At 37.7% G+C, this 21,660-nt stretch overlaps 1 protein-coding gene across 5 annotated transcripts in view; it reads right to left on the bottom strand.

Annotated features, from left to right (window-relative positions):
- The window catches only part of ARMC8 (armadillo repeat containing 8), a 104,056-nt gene that overhangs the window by 21,721 nt on the left and 60,675 nt on the right, over positions 1 to 21,660 (bottom strand). For all 5 annotated transcript variants that reach the window (XM_012664300.1, XM_012664320.1, XM_012664309.1 and 2 more), the window contains 5 exons: positions 10,006 to 10,088; positions 9,611 to 9,692; positions 5,383 to 5,469; positions 2,762 to 2,854; positions 298 to 447 (listed from right to left, as the gene is read on the bottom strand). In XM_012664300.1, coding sequence (XP_012519754.1) covers positions 298 to 447; positions 2,762 to 2,854; positions 5,383 to 5,469; positions 9,611 to 9,692; positions 10,006 to 10,088 — 495 coding nt within the window. The remainder of the gene's footprint in view (positions 1 to 297; positions 448 to 2,761; positions 2,855 to 5,382; positions 5,470 to 9,610; positions 9,693 to 10,005; positions 10,089 to 21,660) is intronic.

Genomic DNA, 21,660 nt, shown 5'->3' with positions numbered 1-21,660 from the left:
GCCAGCAAACGAGGTAAGAATAAAGTAACAAATCAAGGCAGGCACATATCCAGCATCAAGGGAGGAGAGGGAGACAGGACAGGCAGTGCAGGAGTGGAGGATGGGGGCTATACAGTGAAGCAGCTCCCAGAACACCTATGAAGTGACAGGTCTAGACATCGACTCCTTGCTTCTCTGGGAAGGGGCAGTGTTTGAATCATATTCATGGGCAGATGTTGATGAGAGCAGAGAAAGAGCAATGTTTTGCAATGCATATGTAGGGTTGGCTAATCTGGAAGCCTGGGTGATTCTACTTACAGGCCGAGTAGAGAGGAGATTTCTAAGAAGTCCCAATGTCTTCATCAGCACATTCAAATCTGAATCTGATAATAACCGGAATAGCTGTTCAGTACTCAAGCTTCGTAAAATATCTGCTTTTATTTTTTGTTCAGCCTGAAATGCCATATTCTGAAAGGATTAAAGAAGTTGCAAGAATCATTTCTACATTTACGTTATTAAATTATATTTTAATAGTATTCTGATAATTTTCAAAGTACAAACAGAATCTGCAGAAAATCCTTAAGTCACACTATTTTTCTGATTCCTGTTAATCACCTATATTTCTGTCAAGCGAAAGGTAATTGTTCACTCCTAGATATACTTGTATATGAGTAATATAATTGCTTTTAGCATTTTGGTATCTTAAGATTTCTCAAATAAATACAAAATCCATTTATTACTTTTGAGAATATCTGTATGGTTATCAAGTTGCCTACTGTGTACTATAATAACAAAATGACTATTAATGACTATATTGTGCCATGCCTTTTGAAAATGATTTCAAAGTACTCACTTATTATGGATGAAAATAACAGTGGGTTTTGTTAACTTTTCTGTCATGAGAATATCTGTTGTGTTCACAATACTATGCTAGGTCTTGGTATGGCTGAGTCATATCATACAGGAACTTTTCCAGTGGTTAGGAGGTGTGTCAGAGCTACTAGCAATCCCAGATCCTAGAGACTTATTATAATATTACCCTCCAGGAACTTATTTTAATTAATTAAGGAGCAAGTTATCTAATGATGCAAGGCAGCATGGCAGAGCAAAAGGAATACTCGCTGGGTATCAAAAGACCCAGGTCAAAGATGATTTCAAGGTTTTATATTTTGCGGACAGAGAACAGAGCAGGTGGTAATATAGAGACTAATGAGAATATGATAGTTTGTATAGATTTGAGAAGTGGAATAAGTTCAGTTTCCAAGATTAAAGCTATGCATGTCAGGGAGTTCTCAAATGAAGTCTCATAGGCCATTTAAGTGATAAGATCTGGGGAATAGGTAACTGTTACATCTAAACATGTAGATTTCAAAGTAACCTCTTCCGTAAGAGGGAGTTGAAACCCTGACAGTAGATGAAGTCTCTGAAACTGAAGTGTGAAGGAATTGGAAATTGGGAACTGAAACTTGAGGGAATGTCCCCTGAGAAAGTTGAAAGTAGGCTATGTAGAAAGTTAAAAAAAAAAAATTTAAGTACTGGGAAAGAGTTTCAAGAAAGAGAAGTGCTAAAAGCCATGCAAAGTTAAAGAGAAAAATAACTATAAAACTACTGTATTTAGTGCTTTCTTAGAAGATGATTATTTCTATCCCAAAGTTCATACAAAAACACAGCAGATATAGCATGGAACAGGGAGAAGAGTATAGGCTTGACAGGTTTAGAACCCATATTCTATTATTAGCTGTGAGGCCTTCACCCTCATAATTCTTTTGCCCTCCCTGAGTCCTAGTTTTCCACTTGTAAGGTAGATACGTACCAATATAACTTAAAGTAAGAATTGGAGATAACAAATACAAAACACCTAGCTTAGTGTCTGGTACACAGACACTAATTGACACCATAAACACTAAACACTGTAATTATATTTTAAAAATCCATGTAGGATTACTCCATTTTCAATTTCAATAAGATTTATTATAATAGTCTTAAGGAAAAATGGTTCCCTGACCCCACAGTTATAAAGTTCTAGAACCTAGATTATTATAAATTATTTACTAGAAACTGTTAAGAAATTAAGTGTTATGCACCAATTCTATTACCTTGGGTAAGTTATCTAATCATTCTCCAAAAAATGATAAGTGTGTGAGGTAATACATGCCAATAAAAGAAATAATCATTCTGTGCCTTAGTTTACTCATCTGTAAAGTATGATTTTATGTAATCATACTTTATGTAAATTGTAATATGTAAAGAATATTCCCTATCTTATTTCATAGAGTTGCTCTAAAGAGCAAAGGAGATATGAAAGTACTTTATAAAGTAGGGAGCTCTATTCAAAAATACCAATATGTTCATGATGAGGAAAATTTGTTTTTCTAAAATTAGGTATACCAAGTTTCAACACCTGTTCACTTTTCTTAATAATAAATAGGAGAAAGGAGGCATACAGCAGCCAAGCAACTTGCCTACAGTTAAATCTGAAAGCTGAATACTAAGTCTTCTCTGCTGTCCCCAAACCCTGGTCTGCAGCCTATTAGTGACCAGGCACAGCAGAGCACCCTCCTCCACCCAACCCCATCCCGGAAAAATTGTCTTCCATGAAACCTGTCCCTGGAGCCAAAAAAGTTGGGGACTGCTGTTCTAGGTCCTAGGTCATTAGAAAACTTGACCAAAATAGCAAGATTTACAAAAAAGAAAATTCCGGATATTGCAAATAATATTTCTAACTTTGAAATAGCTCTATTATCTTTATAAATTATGACATATATAAAGGGGTGAAACGTACCATTAAAGCCCAAATTCCATTCACTCGTAAAGCGGGATTTTCACTCTGGGTTAATCCGCACAGTAGTTCTACAGCTCCTGATTCTAAAATCGGCTGTCATTGGAAAGAAAAACAATACAGCGTTAAAGCCAGGTTTGCAGACCAAATGTGCATATACCCTAAGGCACTTTGCCTAAAATTTCTTCCTCACTCTTATCCAATTCTAAGCAACTTTCATAAGCAGGGCATGATGCAGTCATAAAAATCACCTTGAAAAGGGCAAGGACAATTATTCTCTCACAAATCAAAAATACAAAACGAGGGCCGGGCGCGGTGGCTCATGCCTGTAATCCTAGCACTCTGGGAGGCCGAGGCGGGCGGATTGTTTGAAGCTCAGTAGTTCGAAACCAGCCTGAGCAAGAGCGAGACCCCGTCTCTACTAAAAATAGAAAGAAATTAATCAGACAACTAAAAATATATAGAAAAAATTAGTCGGGCATGGTGGCGCATGCCTGTAGTCCCAGCTACTTGGGAGGCTGAGGCAGAAGGATCGCTTGAGCCCAGGAGTGTGAGGTTGCTGTGAGCTAGGCTGACGCCATGGCACTCACTCTAGTCCGGGCAAAAAGAGTGAGACTCTGTCTCAAAAAAAAAAAAAAAAAAAAAAATACAAAACGAAAACACAAAACCAAAATAAAACTCTGCCATTTCCTTTCACACATACCCTTATGATCCCATTACCTAGCTCCCAACTCTCATTCTCACCATCCTCTAAGATTGCCACTCTCTGCTTTGTTTATGCATATATCTCATGTGTTGCTTACAAACTGTGACTATGAAGCAATATGGCTGGTGTTTAGGAAAGAAATATAATGGAACTTAGATAACCAAATTACCTCCTTTCAAACTGTCAATCCTATTCCAAACGTGCAGAAAAATTGATCTTTTAGGACTATTTTCGGGACTACTTGTCAATTATACAAGTAAGACAGTCTTGTACTTTTACAGTCATGCCATATTTTACACCTAAAATACTGTGCTTTACAACTACTTTATTTATGATACTTGACTGAAAATGGGTTTTGGCAATTTCTAAAGAAAATCTGAACCTTTGAAGGCTAAGATTTACCATCACCAATGAATGCTTAAAGGCCATCTGTCAAGAGGATTCTAGAAATGTCGTAAGCAATTTAGATCTATATACCTAGAAAAGAGTAGTGCTTTTCAAGATGACATTTTTGAAAAGGGGTACACATTTCTCTACTTGTACAAATTATTTTTTTTAACATTTTATTTTGAAATAAGTTCAAACTTATAAAGTAGCAAGAATACAAGGAACTCCCAGGTATTCTTTTCTCGGATCCACCAATTTTTAATATTTTGCCACAGTTGCTTTATCATCATCTCTTTTGTTCCATATCCACATCATTTATCTCTTTTGAACCATTTGAAAGTGCATACATCATACCCCTTTACCCTTAATACTTCAATGTATATTTCCTAAGAATATGGATATTCTCTTAGATAACTGAAGTACAGGTCCAAATTCAGAAAAGTTAACATTCAATTAAAACGATACTTTTATTAAATCTATAGTCCATATTCCAATTTTGTTACTTGGTCCAAAAATGTTCTTATAGCATTTCCGTTTCAATTCAGAATCCAGTTTATTTTTAATATAAAAAACCCAATCATATTAGCAATTTCCTAACCAGATCCTAAATATTCTCAAGATAGACCCGAAGAACATAAAAGCCATTTGGAATGATTGATGGTGGTGCACTGTCTGTGAACACATTATCATCAGGCCACGACTGCACTCAGGGCAGAGAACAGATGGAAGCTCTGTTCAGAGTAACAATCAGTCTTTCCCCATTGGTTCAAAGATTTCTGCTTATTGAATAACTGTCTTGGAACTTCCACCTTGTTAATACTACCTTTCTAATTATAGTCAAAGCCTACAGGTGTTATAATGTACAAAATAAATTCAACAAAAATGGGACTACCAAATGCACAATAAACTTGAGTTCATGACTGAGCAGATCAGAGATATAACATAATAAAACTAACTTTATAAGGTTCCCCCATCCTTCACTGAAATTTATTTTAGTCTTCCCTATTAAAAACAATACATGCCCTTTTTGTTACATGGATATATTTTTTAAAAAACCCAAACAACAATACATGTAGAAAGGGGGGGCAGGGATCTCCACATTCAGTCCCTCTCCAAATAACTACCATTAATACTAAATAATAAAAGATTATTTTCTGGTAACAGTAGTTACTTTCCTGAAATGACTTAAAATGCTCGTTTACAAAATTTAGTCTTATTCTTTATTAAACATAGTTTCAAAATATTTTTTAATTTGTGAGAAAAATTATTTCTTACATTTGCAGTTTCGGGCAGTTTAGACTGACTTTAAGCTGTAGTATCTTTTAAATAAGCTGAATATGCTAGGTAGAATAAAAAGAATGGAAAATAACCATATTTAAAATGAATGATTTATCCCCGCCAACCAAATTAAACAATTCAGAAGTGTTTTTTAAACCCAATCCACAAATTTCAATGTCAACTACTGTAAGAAGTATTTGACTAAGCTCTAGATGGACTGGGCAAAGTCTAGGAAGAGAAAATCAATACTAACCTCTTTGCTTGGAGAAAATTCAAGGAGAAGATTACATAGCATGGAAGATGCGACCACTAGGATTTCATCTGGTGCATTTTGTAAAACCTATGGAATTAAAAAGGAGACTATTAATGGTTTGAAATCTTGAAGATGAGATCATAAAATTACTAAATAAAAACAAAAATAATTATCTCTCGACCTGATTTCTCATATTGGAGAGATGGTTAGGAAAGATCCACTTGATATTGTATCAGACTTTACCTAGTGCTATAATTATGACTGACAAAGGCCTTCATATCTATCTTGCTTGGAGAAGCTGCAGCCTCACTGGGGGTTGTTGAAAAGAGGAGACAGATATAAGTTAGGGAAAGGGTACTCCATATGAAAAGCGTGAAGACTGTGGGACTGCTTTGGGGCAAGCTAGCTCATTCTACTCCATCAAATCAGGTCACCTCTGAATCTACAGAATTGTCTTAGACCTTGACTTTTTGATGTGTCTTTAGAAGGGCTTGTTTAACCAGGAGGATTGATGCATCAAGCTACTACTGCACAGGCAAGGCAATGTGGAAGACTGGTTCTCAGGACTGGAATCACACAAACCTGGCTCTAACCCTGACTCCTCCACTAACTAGATGTGTGAACCTGAGCACATTTCTTAACCTCTCTGAGTCTGCATTTCCTTCCTCATTTATAAACTGAGAAAAATAACACCACCTTGATGGAACTATCTTGGATTAAAAGTGACACAGTGAATAAAAAGGGAAGCACCACAGCAGTGAAATGAAAAACAACTGCTTGGATGCAAATTTCAGCTCAGCAACTAAAGAGGTAAATGAATTCCTCAGGTATAAAATGGGGAAAATAGTACCTGCTTCATAGGATTGTTGTGAGAATTAGTATATGAAAAGATTTTAGAATAGTAACTGGCACATAGTTATATAAGTGAGGTTTTAAAAAAGGTTATTTACAGCCATAATTGCTGTTGTTATCAGGCACAGTATCAGACACATAATAGGTATACAGTACGTGAACTGCCATGGACTTTTGCTGAACTCAGAAGACAACACAGCATGATGATAAATGTTAGTTGCTATTAGCTATATTACCAGAACCTGTCCTTTCCAGATTCTAAGAGAGAAGGCTTCAAAAACATCATTACTTATATGCCATGACCATTTCAACTAAATCCTCTGCATTCAGGATCAGATCAGACTCAGGCTTATGATCCCAAAAGGAGTCCTAGGAGCATTAGTTATGCAAACTGGAAATGGATAGTCAGAAAAAATTCCAGAGAGTTATATCCACTTTCCTCAGCTAAACCAAGTTTAAAGTTCCCGAGTTAAGAATAAGCAAGAATTATAAAGTAGAAGCAGCTCTCCTAAAATACTGTGTTTTAACTTTCCTGTGAATTGTTAGCTGATAAACATCAAATATACTCAGTGTTAATCTGTGTCTGCCGCCACCTCCTGTTTGCCCTTCCCTTGTCTTCCCCTTCCTACATCTTTGAGGTACACCTTTACTCAAGCTTTAAATTATCCCAGCCCTTCCAGTCAGAAGTTATTCTATCCTCTTTTGAGCTCCCACTGCCACTGTCTGTGACCTCTCTTAGATCCTTCTGTCAGCTATTAAAATTCTTTATATGGTTATGTCAAGCTCCCCTTTTATTAATAGAGTTAAGATTCTTGAAGAAATAATCTATGTATCCATCGAATTTATACCGACCTGTAGCAACCCAATGGCACTGAACAAAATGGGTGCTCAATAAATATTTATAGAAGAAATAATCATTTTCCAAAATTATACTACTTAGAATCATTGGCTGAAATAAGTGAATGGCTACCAAGTCTTTAAAAAGTTGTTTTGGTTGACATGATTCATTTTTTAAAAACATTTATTGTTTTATAGAGATTAATTTGTTTTTATCAAGTTTTATTTTCAAATTAGATAATATCTAATGATCAACTAAAACAGAAGAGATGGTATGAACTTTTTAAAAGCATTTATCAGTGCAATGTAAGATGTAACATGTGAAATTCAGAAGTTGACATGTAACACTGACCAAATAGAATTTCACCAAGATAGAAACAAAAAATAATCATAAATAAAAATTTTAATTAAAATCAAATGCCTATTCTCTTGCAGTTTGCTAACCAACAGTTAAAAACATGGAAAAGCAAAAGGAGAAAAAAAAAAAAATCAATAGTTTTTTTTGCAAACAACCTCTAAACGAGGAACCAAAAAGTATGTGAAGTAAATTACCAGTTTACTTCCAAGCTTTTACTACTATACTTCAACTGTGTAACGACTTCGTAGTTTGAGAGTAATTTACCCACAGTACCCAAGTACACAGAACCCTTCCAGACTGCTCACCAGAACTTTCCCCAGACAGAACTAGATAGAAACCACATGTTGTTCCACTTCTGATTTGTATGACAGAGGGGTACTGAGCTGAGCAATAAGGGAAAATGGCTCTGGATGAAAAGGGAGTTTGGGAAGCAGGAGAGCACTTAAAAAAATTTTGAAAGGATAATCAAACATCAAGTTGTTATGGAAAAGGTGTAATGTAAGAACACGAAAGAGTGTGAACAGTAAAAGAAAACACCACTTAACTGAAGAGATTCTTAAAAAATTCAGAAATGCCAAATATGGCCCTGATGGTTTTAGATAAGGGATTGTGGACCTGAAATGGACTTTTGTTGGTGGGAGCTGGCACACTCCATAAGCTACTGTCTTCTAAGTGTGGAAAGGCACTGATATTGTAGTTGGAGAGTGAGGTAAATAACCATTCTGAGATCTGGGGCTCTTAATGAGGTTCAGGAAGCAAAAGGGTATGAGGGAATGAGGAATATTCAAAAAAGCTGACACACATCCAATAGGGTGAAAAAGGGTGAAACTTAGGAAGTGTGCCAATGGATGGAAATGGGTCAAGTTAACTGTCACACATTGCTTAGGTAGGCCCACTGGAAAGGAGAAATTGAAGATACTTATACTGTCTTAACAAGCCTCACAAGGCCGTATCACGACATTCTTTTAGACTAGAAACCTCTTGGTGTACCCCTGACAGCTCCTGAATAGTGAATCATATACCCAATTCCATCATTCCTTTCACTGAAGTACCTATCTCCAGGGTTCACATTGTCTTTCCTAACTCACTTCTACTGTCTTATTTCAGGATTTCAACACCCAAATCACATACTCTGCCACGAAATGAACTTCCCCATGAGATGAACCGCTTGGAGTGTCAATTCCCAGGACCTATGGTACTGCTGGTCCTCACCTGTCCACTGGTAAGTCTCATTGTATCTCACACCTCTAATCTGGTCATAAAGGTATCCTTGCTATTCCCTACACACGTAATACATAACGTATCTTCTCATGCTATTTCTCTCCCTAAAAAATCTTCCTGTCCTGTTTTCCTTTTGTCTTCAAAGCCCATTTTATGTTCTTCCTGCCTGAAGCCTCTCCTGACTATTTCTGCCACACTGATGTCCATACTCTAACCTGAAGGTTTCAGCTGAGAGCAAGAGCTCTGTAGTAAAAATTTTGAGGTAGCTCACTATGCCTGGAGGCTTTGCTTAGCACATAGTAGGTACTCAAAAACAAAATAAAACAACAAAAACCTACATAAACAAAAACTCTGTTGACTAACTGCAAGGTATATGATCCCTTATGGAAAAAAAGATAGATCCAAGACCAAGTTGACCTGTGGTTTTGTAATATATCAGAGGGATAACATTATTAGTAGCAACCTTATACATACTCTAAGTCTTGATTGAGATTAATTTGCCCTGAACCTTTTTCAGGGAGTTGGGGGGCACTCAAGAGAAGACCCAACATCAAAAATGTTATGCAAACAAATATCCAGGGATTGCCAAAAGACTAAGAACAAAATGTTATATTTGTAAAAGACTGATTCTTTCCTTTTTATAACTAAAAATTACAAAGACAACCCTGGATATAAGGTTAAAGTGTGATACTGAACACAGAGAGATGAGATGAGTAACTAAAAGCCTTAGCTAATAAAAGAAAATCAGGCCTGCAATTTCCCTTCACACATGAGATGCTGACCTCAGAAACATAGTCTACAGATTTCTAGATGCTTAGAAGATCAGATGTGAGGAGATAAATGTTGAAAATGCTCTACACAAAATTTAGACATACTCCTCAATCCAGGTAGTGCTGTCAGCTAGCTCAGCTTACTAAACTCTGTGGGTATGGCTGTTACTTGCTGACCCTTTCTTCTTACCTTCATTAAAGGTTTCCACACAGCGTGATCCTGGAAACTGGTTCGAAGCTGCTGCACAGATCTGGATAAACTGTGCAAACATCTACAAAGAATAATCAAAATTAGCTTCTCAAGAAGCCATAACTTTCACTTTGCAAACAAACTGCTTGGCATTTCACAGTAACTAACATACACTTCAAGTATATCTACAGACATTGTTAAGTCAATTACATTAGACCATTTCTTGGGGTTTGGAGGCCAGGCTCTCTGTTAGATAATGTTACACACTGTATGAATACTCCTGAACATACTTTCGAGTAACATTTGGATTCTGTGCTTACTCGGTGAAGGACCGGAAAGGAAACAGGTTAAACACATGGCAAACGACTTTTATTCAGACCATTTAAAGCTCATACCTGACGGCAGCTAACCGCACCTTGACACTAGACTCAGACAAGCCAGTCACAATTCGGTCCATCATATTTTCAGTCTCAATGATCTGGAGAAAAAGGTTAATGCTGCATAAATAACAACATGAAGGTGACAAACTTCACTGCTTGTAAATGCAAGTATGTTAACGACCATTAAAAGTTTAATGTTGTTTTGGCAAGCATTTTTACCTCTTGAATAATCATCTGCGGTAGGGACAGACAGTTCATCAGGAAGGTAGGCCTAGCCCACTAAGGACCTGCCAGGCTGAATGACAGGCATAAAGGGCAGGTTATGTTTCTTTATTTTTAAAGACATTTAAAATAAAAATTAAATGGCATTAAGTATTGCAAAGGTGTTGAATAAACAATCATGAGAAAAAGTAAAATAAATAAATGAACACTCATTGGACAGGTTCCTGCCACAGTGAAATTCTAAAGAAATCATAGTTCCCACTCAGCCCTCATCAAATGGATTCTGTGGGTTTCTGACAGAGCCACCCTGTGGCTCCTTTCTTACCAAGCAATTAAAACTAAGTTAAATATTTAGAAAACCCTTGCCATCTTTCACTATAGAACCAAGTCCTGCTACATGTAAACGCTATGATCATGAAGCTTTATTGCTGTAACTTGAAAATAAGATGGCCTATAATGTCCTTTCATTAAGCAATGTCTAGATACAAAATAAATAGTGTGAAGGAAATTAAGTTTGACTTGTATAGGCCTATGGAAAAATAGCCTTTTCGTGTTAGAATAAAGTGGTAATGCAATCATAACACAAATGTTAAGAAAAACAACTAATATTTGGTGAGTTCTTCTATGTGCCAGGCATTGTGCTAAGCATTTTATGTTCTCTCATTTAACCCTCACTCTTTTGTAGGCAGTATTCTAGATAATACAGAGCTTTCCTGGAATCACAGAGCTGAGATTAGAATCCAGGCATCAGACTCCAGAGTCCACATGCTTAGCCACACTTGTAATACAGCTCTGGTTAAAGCAGTAGTCTTGTACTCATCAGCTAGTTCCCCATATGGGCAACTCATTAATGGGAGTCATTAGTCTCACCAGGGAGAACACCTGGACCAATGGATCTTAACACTAGCGTCACAGAAGAATGAACTGGGGAGCTTTTTAAAAAATTCCTTATGTCCAGGCCACACAGCAAACCAATTAAATTAGGTTCTCCAGGGTAGGGCCCAGGCACCTATACTTTTTAAAGAAGTTCCTCAGGTGAGGCCAGTGTGAGGCCAAGGTTGAAGATCACTGACCTAGAGTAAAATGAGAGGTTTCGGAAGGCTGACCTCAGAACATGGAGGGTAAGAAATCTCAGGATGTTCTAGCCAAACAGGAAAAGAGAAGATATAGTTGAAATTAACAGTGACCAGAGAGAAGAATATCAACTGTTAAGAACAGGGAACCACACTTTTGCTGTGGGTTAAGAATGGTAATTTTTATATAGTATTTTATAGTGGCCAAAGAAGATTTATATATTGATTGACCTACTCCTCACTCCAGACCAAACCTAATCCTCCTTACTTTTACACACACCCACTTTTGGCCCTCATTGTCACCTCTATCCCTGAAACCTCTCCCTTTCTCAGTCTACCTACTCTTTTTACCCCTCCTATACCTTTTTCCTGACAAGAATGTCCTGCTCGGACTCTCTACTTAGTAGATAGATTCCCTTTTCTCACTATCCTCCCACCACTTAACTATTCCTGCTCCAGATTACAAGCTGCTGATGTTGTAGTAGAAAAACCATCACATCTGGCTGATTACTCTTTCAGTGTAACCCACCCCTCCTCAGCGGGACCCTCACTGCTGGTCCACCACCCTTGTCCACCTGCAGTAGATGCCCATATTCCTCATGGTGGCTACCTCCTACTTCAAATTCTTCCTACCTCCCTCACGCTTTCCACCCCTCTGAGCTCCTCTCATCTTTGTAGGGACCTTGCTTGCTTTCTGAGATTTAAGTTGTCAACTTCCCATTTCTTACTGGAATGTCTCCATAATTTTACCATTTTCTTCACTCTTGTTATGCTGAGGTTGGGTACTTCAAGCCCAAAGCTCTTCTACCTTCATCCCAAAACTACCTCCCCATACCTTTCTTACAGGTTTACTCTGCTCCACCCCCTGGATCCTTCCCCTCAACCTGCCCCACTCCTACCCATTTAAAAGATATGAGTGCCCAAACTTTAACCTCTTGAAACTATAGTCCTCTCTCCCCTTCCCATCCTTAAATGGGCATGTGTCTATTGAAGGCTCTACCCATATCTTACTCTACACATAAACAATGCTATGACTTCAAAACTAGCTTGGTATGGGTAATTTCCTAACCTAAAATTCTGTCCTACAGTTCTTTCCTGACCTCCAGCTCCATATTTCTGACTGCCTAATAAACATAATCTTATTAGGAAGTTCAGTGGAACTTCCAACTGATTATGTCCCATACTATGTTCATCCCTCCACCCCTGACCCCTCGCCAAAGCCCTGGCCAAAGCCCCTTGTTCTCTATGTTTTTCTGTCTTTCTCTGCTAATGATGTTATCATTTTCCCAGCCACCCAGACACTAAATCTGCACTAATTCTGACTCTAATTCTTCCTCCTTCAACAACAAAAACACGAGCAATTTCCTTCGCACTATACCTTATATTCATCCCATCACCATTCTCACTCCGTTAAACTAGTTGGGACCTTATCACTATTTCCTTGGGGGTAATAGTAATGTATTTTCCAAGTTACCTAGTCTTTTGTGCTACAGCAAAGACTGGCTGGCTGATGGGTTGCTTCAGTCAAGCACTAGTCACTGGTTTTGATAAACAAACAAGGCCAAATCAAGACCTTCAGCATGGGAAGGAAACTAAAACCTGGGGCAAAAGTCTCAGGCACTGGAGGGCTAGAAGCTGATGCCTGAAAGCTCCTGGTAGCTTGGAAAATTATTTTGACTTAGGAAGGAGGAGTGAAAACTTGAGAGAAACAGTTGCCTGTACTGGATATAGATACATTATCGAGAACAAGGTGATGGTGGTGGTGGTAGGGGTATGAATGGACCGAACACATGATTACTGTCCAAGAAGAACTGAGAAATACTCTTAACACTGGCTCCAGGTGCTTGCCCTGGTCATGGGTGAGACTTGGAAGGGGATTTTGGATAATGTTTCCTGGCCATATTCAACCAGATGTAAATCTACCAAAGGACAGGATTAGTGTACCAATCATGTAGGCATTTAATAAAGTATATCTCAGTATAGCCATAGGTCACAAATCCCTGAAATTGCTTATCACCATGAAAAATCCTAATTCTATACAAGAGATGGGACAGAAGATTCTACAAGTTTATCATGGGCTGAAGTCAAAACTGTAGCCCCTTCCCATAGTTAGTAAGGCCGACATCTAACAACCTTGAGAGAGGGAATAAGGTGGTGATCAGAAATAAAATGAGTGGGTAGCCAACCTAGTTGGTGAAGCAGGGGAATGGAATATTATGGAGTACAGTTGTTGATTAATCTTGAGCAACTCACTTTATCTCTCTGGCCCTTCAGTAAAATGAGGGGATATAGCAATGATTATTTTACCTCCCATCCTTTGCAATCAGCAGGTGAACAAAGATCCCATTAGTGCGGGCAAAACTATCACGTTGTTCAGAAGCAATGTGGGGAGCAAGGTAGGTGAGAAGAGACTGGAGATAGCACATGTCTAGTTAGACAGTATCAAAATCGGGAAGAAGGCAAGGAAGGGCAAAAAGGCAAAACTCCTATTTGCATTCCCAGGTTTATGTATTTAGCAAATATCCGAGAGCCCACTGAGTATCACAGATGGTTTTAAAACATGAAGATACTATCGTGAGGGAGAGAAAGTCCTTGCTCCCACCAAACTCAGTGTTGAATACGTGAGTATCATTAATGTTTAGAGTGCTATGAAGCTTGATTCTATGGCAGCAAGAGCACCATAGAAATGACAGGGGCCAAGGGGCCAAGAGAGTGAAACAAGCATCTACAAAGGGAAGGTAGGAAAGACACCCATTCTCAAGAATGAGAGTTTAACTATCAATTGGGAAATGGTCATTAATGACCTCAGAGAACATCTAGGCTCAAGCTAGGGGATAGTTGAAAAATGTTAGTGCCCAATCACTAACATCAGAGTGTGGCTTTGTGTTTTCCTTTAAATTTTCTAGAGGTGTGTGGTGCCTGATACTTTATGGATGGAGTATAGCTATAAGGTGGCTGGTAAACCCTTCCCAAGAAGGCCATCTCAAGATATAAAACAATAGGACAATCTGGGGGTATCTTCCCTTCAGGCACAAGTTGACCCTTCTTAAACCATAGTCTATTAGAATGTCTATAGTAGGACGCCTGGATTTGTGACTGAACTTGTCATGGAGGGACTTCAGTAACCCTGCTAGGGTTCTAGAAAGCATACTACTTGAGTCTCTGGTCTACCTTCTTCATTAAGATATCAGTCTGGGAGTGAGAGGGTAAAGATAAAAGAACATAAATCTAGGATTTCAATCCAAAAGGGTATCCTGAGAGGCCATGTAAATGAGCAACATGACCTAACCAAGGTTTTGCAGCCTTGAGGCATCTGGCATGGATAAAAAGGGCATTATGGTGAACGCACTGACCAAAATGAGAATAAAAATGTGATTACAAGACATGGAAAGGTTTGTAATTGAGTCCTGTGAAAAAATTTTCAGGTCAGCAGGGAAGGAGCTGGTAGTGGCTGTTGCCACAGTCCTTGACCTATATGAAGGTTTAACAGAGCACCAGACAGCTTTTAAGACATGAGGTTGGAAAGCCAAGAGTAATGAAACATGTTCTCCATGGTGCCTTTTAATGACTCCAGTACCGTGCTCCAAAGCCTTGATATGTTGGAGGGTGCCAAGTCCTGGCACCCTGCAAAGGCATCTTAGGTCCTTCCAGGATGTAAGAGCAATGCCAAGTGGAGCTGGAAGCTGTTCTGCCTCATGGTTCTTGTTGGAGATTCCTCAGCCATAGGTCAGCAAATATACCCTGTGGCATAGCTGGTTGGATCTGCTAAAAAAGAAAAAAAGACAGTGCCCTCTGTTACACAGACACTGTGCCTGGCCAGAAGGGGTACTGGTGGTAGACTGAATCCTCAGAGTAGAAGAGGCCATCTCTTTCTGTACTCTTCTAGGGGCATCGGCTATAAATTTAACTATAGAATTAAGTCACATAAAAAACACTGCATCCTCAACTGATCAAGTTTTAGGTCAATGAACCAGGTGTTGTGCATCTGCCTGCTGGAGTCTTTAGTCTTTATGACTACGTGCTTTTATTAAGCTTTTTGTTTCTGGCATTGCAGCTCTTGCAGGAGCGTGTAAGGATCTATGAGAACAGGATCTGAGCCCCCTGTCATTGGTATAAGACTCCTGACCTGTGGGAGAGATAGCAGTCAGACTAGAGGATCGTGGGGAAAATGCAGAACCCAGATAATACTAAGGTGGTAGTTTATGGTATACATGGGAATGCTAACAATTTGAAGATGGGTCTTTGGTTACAAGGGAATTTCTCAGCCCTCCATGAGCTCTAGAGCACCTAAAACTTAATTGTGGCCAGGAAATAAACCATCCTTTCCTCAGAGCATATGAAGAACTAGAAGAGTCAGAGAAATAATCTTCAAAAAAACCCCAGATCCAATTATTCTTCTTCCAGCATGTTCCAGGATGAAGCATTCTCTAGGTACTAGTAAAACTTCAGCTTGGACTTTGAACTGCGTTCAAATCTGGTCAAGCAAAATATGTGGAAACTGAAACCAGATAGGTTCTTAGTGGTGTCAGCAAACTTCTCTGATAATTTAAATTGGGTGGGCTTGGGGACAAGTGAATGGATAGCAAAGTGGGCATTCTCTTAACATCAATCATTTATGCTATGTGCACAAAAGCCAGGCCAGTACAACTTAATTCCAAATGGGCGTTTGTGAAAGCTTCCAGAAAAACTTCTAATGGAATATGAGTAATAACAAGACATAACTGGCCAGAAACAGTTAAAATGTGGAATCAAACTTTGAAAGTCAGAAGAGGCAGCTATATAAGATCTAAGTGGATAAGGTATCAAGTCAAGAAAGTCTAGTTAAAGCAGGAGGGACTAAGCAGCCAAGCAGCGTGCAGCACAAGGTGGTCAGGAAGAAAGAGTAGGTCTGGTAAGGTAAAAAGGATTATATAATACAGACTGGACCTGTTGGGTGTGGAAGGTAATGCTTTCGTCTCGTAAGTGTAAATGCAGATGAGTTCCAGGGCACACACTTTGATCTTTCCTAACAAGATCACTTATCTAAGGTCTAGCCCTTCACTTAACTTGTCTTTTTTTCATGAGATGAGCACTATGAACACAAGGTCTCATATCAGTGCAGTCAAGAGACTGGTTTTGGAAATGGGGTAGAGGCTGGGGAGGAAAGAGAAGGGTTATGAGGTAACAAAGCAGACACTAGATTGAAATAAGCATGTATTAATATAACCAGTTTATCTCAGTAGACCGTGTAGAACCAACCAGGGTCTAGAGAGAGATCCATTCCCCAAAATGGAAAACCAATCTTTTCCTAGGTTCTAGGAAGTGACAATGTGATTTGATAAGATGACCACAGAATACTTAACTAAAGGACAAGATGCCATATATATCATGGAAATGTTTGAGCACCCAATACTTATAATACCCAAGTATATCCTTACACCATTTCTCCTTTATTAAAACAAAGCAAACAAACAAAACAAAAACTTCCAATTGTATATATGGTCTTCCATGAATCAAGTAATGGCAGCAGACATAACTGTCTGATAGAGCTAAACACATTTGTGCCTGTTCAGTTTTGAGGTGAACAATGTTAAAATCCAGGAGGTCTTAGAAATAGTCTCATCTCAAGTTTCTGAAGTTCAGAAAGATTAAGTCACTGGTCTAGGTTCTTTAGGCAAATCCAGGCAGGGCTGGGGCTCCCGTGGATTTTATTTCCAGTGTGAGGTCCTTTTTACTCACTATGCTGTAAGGATGAAATTTTTGCTTAGCCTTAATAACTAAACTGAGGTCTGACTTTGAAAACAGGAAAAGAAGAGAAGAACTGTAAAAGGTTATCATTGCCATAGAAACCACAGACTATATATTGACATCTTAGGCCAATAAAGATTACTATACTATACTAGGCAAGAGAGGCATCATAAACTCAACAAGGGAGGAAAAAGACATACTTCACTGGGCCTCCAAGGCAGAGAATGACAAATCAATAATTTGGCTTTGCTTGGGAGTGCATATAACAAAGTGTCAGAGAGGATGCAAGCCAATAAAGAACAGATAAGCCAAAAAGAAACTGGGAAGAAACCACGAAACTGAGTTCCACTGACATTTCAATTCGATTCCCTTATGATCTGATCTCCATTCTAGAATCAGGACCTAGTTTCAGCAGGCAGTAACCAAATGGAACTAACATTCTACTGTCCTCAGGCCACAAGCCCTGTCCCTCTGTTCTGGATAAGAACTGTAGGCTTTCCCAACCACAACCTATTCTATCTTTGCTACTGCTTCAATGTAAGATTTTCTGACATTTTCCTCTAACAAATACTTTTAAAAATAAAGCAGTTTTTACCAAAGGCTCTTTTCTAGAAGAGAAAAAACTGCTCAACTTCTCTTAGAAGAGATCACTGATCAATATACCATATTCTGGAGTCTTAGTAAACATTTTACAAAGTATTTTTTCCCTTCAATCACACTTTCATTGCTATCCACTCCTACATTCACACCAAATTTCTCTAACCATGATCTTGGGTCAAGAGAACAATGTTTGGGAGGCATAGGTTGGGGAGAAAAGTCTATCTTCTCTCAGCCAGAGACCTAAAACAAAACAAAACAAAACAACACAAAAAAACCCCGTATCATCAAAGAGATGATCTGCAGTGCCTCCTTTTGGGAGCTGGGAGCAGTATCACTTAAGGGGTGGAGAATAAAGAGGAAGTGTTCTTATGGTGGGCTCACTCTTAAGTTTCTATATTTCTATATTTCATTTTTCCTTTTAAGCCTCTTTAAGTGATATTTTGTAATTTCTACCTCAGGACGTTTTTATTTTCTTAATAGCTGGGAAACTCATTTATGTTAAAATGTTAAGAAGAAGAAACATCAGAAGAAAGTTCTAAACTTTTCCATACTTTGGGGAAAAGTGGGAGTTTTCTCTTAGATTAATTTCTTCTCCCAAAACCAAAAGTATATGCATACTATGTCAGAAATACTTATATTGTATAAAAATAGATCAACATGTCTATCAAAAAAATCTCTACATATAAGAGTTCAATTTTTAAAATTCAATCATTAAGCTTAATGTCAGAACAGTCACTGAATTACATTCTTTTGTTTTAAGACATAAATAAAACATATACATTATGAGTCAAATAACAGAATTAGAAACTTCCCTCCATCTGCTCCTATTTGCAACCCCAGGGACCCTCCCCAGGAATTGTGCAACACACAATGGCCCCGTTTAGCCCTTATTCCTGTATATACATAGCCACATACCTCACAGTCTTTATTACCCTACAGGTTAGCTGGCTAAATTTTCAGGTCCAGACCTACACAATTTACTCAATAGATACAAGTATAACACCTACGATATGCCAGGCACTGCGCTTTTACGTAGCTTTCATTCTAGTGACTAATGTTATACCTTGACAACTATTAAAAGATCCAAGGATTTAAAAAATTGCCTCAAGTTTAAAATTATTCCATAAGAAAGCTGTCTACAGAATAAAATGCTGAAATTGTAACTCTATGACATTAATTCTGGACACTTCCTCTCTAGAACAATAATTTACAATATGATCACATCTAGTTAGTGCCTTCAGAAAAACATTTAAAATTGATGCAGAAGGAACACAGATATGGACACCCTCATTCTGTGGGTCAAAATTTCTCACACAATTGATTTTAATATTTTAGGAGAAGGTGAGAAAGCTTTCAAATAAACTTCTTTATAAGAGATGGACTTTCCAGACTCATTCAAAATAGGTTATTTCAAAAAAACATAGGTTATTTCAATTATCGTCATATCTTAATTGTACCTGGGTGTATCAATCATGGCAGACTGGCTTTCAATGTGGGCAAAACGTTTTTACACATGAGGCTCTGGAATCACTACACAGCAATTTAGTGTCTTATCTCCCTAACTATTTTAAATTTTAAGCACTCACAAAGTACACACCAGTCTTCTGCTTCATTCCTGGGCATACAGGAGGTACATCATCAATGTCACATGATGAATGGACAAATGGATTAAAGTATCTCATTACCCACTTAATACCAGAAACTATGTAAGAGAAATAACGTTTTCTGAATTTCATGCTTTGCGACCAGTTAGCACAAACTATTATGCCATAGACGAAGTTCTCTCAATTCATAGTATTTTCTTTTTCACCCATTTCAGACTAATCATACACTCTTTTGTGAATGTCTTGTCATTCTATGTCACATTTAGGCTCTAATAATGGTATTTAACTTTATATGAGTAAAGTAATACAAGGGTTAGGAGCATAGGCTTTGGAGAGTCAGAGAAACTGGTATATAAGATGTAGACTCTACCACTTCCTAGCTGCACAGCATTGGTCAAACTGCTCATTTCCTAATCTGCAACAGCTATCTCACAAGGTGGTAGGAGTTTGAAGGGAGATAATGTGCTAATGCTTAGCATGAGAGTCCAGCACACAGTGAACGCTCAACAAATGGTAGTAGTTATGTGTTAAATTAAGTTTTCCAAACAGGTTATCTCCTGATCCGTCTCAATTACATGATTTTTGCAAGTGCCCATAACATCCAATGTAATGCTTTTGATTTAGCAAAAGCTTAACAGTTATTTACTCAATAAGTAAAGCAGATCTTTATTTTTCTCTTGAGCATGTTGGAAAATCTTATTCAGGCAACTCTGCTAATCAACACACAGATTCCAGTAACATTTCCTATCAAAATCAAAAGCCACAGTTTTTATCTAATTTGTCTAGGGGCTGTCACATGCCAAAATCATTCAAACAAGAGTATCAGCATGCAGGTAAGTGGCCAGTGACAATGTTATACCATCAACATTTGATAATGACTTTCTTCAGAAAGACAACTGGCTGCTCCCTCTCCTGGTGAGGGCCCTATTTCTTTCTATAGTCTAGTACTAAGGAGCATATGTAAAGTGTACTTTTTCACCAAACTGCTTTTTGATAGCTGTGCAGTATTAGCACAGGGTGGATAAACCTTTTCTGTAAGGGCCAGGCAGTAAATAGCTTAGGCCTTGTGGACCATATGATTCTGTTGCAACTACTCAACTTGCCACGGTAGTGAAAAATAGCCAAGGGAAACACATAAACAAACCAACATGGCTGTACTGCAATAAAACTTTATGGACATAAATTAGAATTTAATTTCCTTTTCGTATGTCAGGAAATATTCTTTTGATTTTCCCCCCCCATTTAAAAATACAAAAACCATTCTTATCTTGCAGGCTAGAGAATTATTATGTAGGTAAAAGGTACCCACAAGATGTAGTTTGCTGACCCCTGTGCTAGCATTTTAATGGTAGGAAAGAGTGTAGCAGCAATCCTGATTCTTCATCAAAAACTCAATTTTTTCAAGGTCTACTACTCTACAAATATTTACTCCAAACATTTCATTCATTTCCAGATGGAAATCCAACTAAGTCACTAATTTTAGCTTTACAGATCTAATTCAGATCATATTTTAGCCCATTTCTTGGTTCATAACGTATGTGTGTCTTTTATTTAGATTATAAACAACCAACCTTTACTTCATACTTTAAAAATAAAGAATTGTAACTCAATGGTTTAAGCAACTACATACCGCAAATAGCATAACACTCAATTTTATATCTCCATTTAATGAAACTCTGAAACAAAAATTTGTTACTTTATTTTATAAATACCTCTCTTATGTATATAGCATTATCACTCCCAGGTTTGCTTCTTTCAGTATGCTGAAGGCCAAGGGTCTCAATACTGTGGGTAAGTGGCAAAACCTGGTTCTGTCATGGTTATCCCTTTAAAAATACTTACCATCATGAATGAATATTGCAAGGTTCATTTAAAATTCTTTGGTAGATTAGCTTTAAGAAGATAACTAACAATCTAATCACAGTTTAAGTCAAGGAATTGTGAATTATAAATAAATGTGCTGCTATTCAGTAGCAGAGCCAAGTCCTGAAGGGTGCTACTTATGTGGTACCATGCAAAACCCTTCAAAATATTCAAGGTGTTTGTTTCAATATGTATGCTAAGGCTTAGAAATAATTCTTTGTATCTGCCTGATTTCAGGGCAGAGACAAATACAGAAATTTGATGCTGTGCCTTTTAAATGACCATTCAGAATTATTAAACTTTGCAAAATATTTAAAAATATAAATTCATGGTATATTTATACTGTTATCCAGAAGATCAACTAGTAATAAAATCAAGCTATAACAAATGACAAAAATGCTCACAAAAATAACAAAGTGAATGCTTTAGCAAGCTCTTGTGATAGCAGAAAGATATTAAGAAAAAGTAACGTAAATTTACAAATATAATTTAAAATCTTATAGCATTGAAAATACATTAAAAATTTACATTTGTTCAAAATGTGAACATATATGTTTGGGATATGGTTTCACCTGAATGAT

Source organism: Propithecus coquereli, unplaced genomic scaffold (genome assembly GCF_000956105.1).
Source record: "Propithecus coquereli isolate 6110/MARCELLA unplaced genomic scaffold, Pcoq_1.0 Scaffold12, whole genome shotgun sequence".
NCBI lineage: Eukaryota > Metazoa > Chordata > Mammalia > Primates > Indriidae > Propithecus > Propithecus coquereli.
The sequence above is the reverse complement of the archived record's forward strand: the minus strand, read 5'-3'. Positions and strand labels throughout refer to the sequence as shown.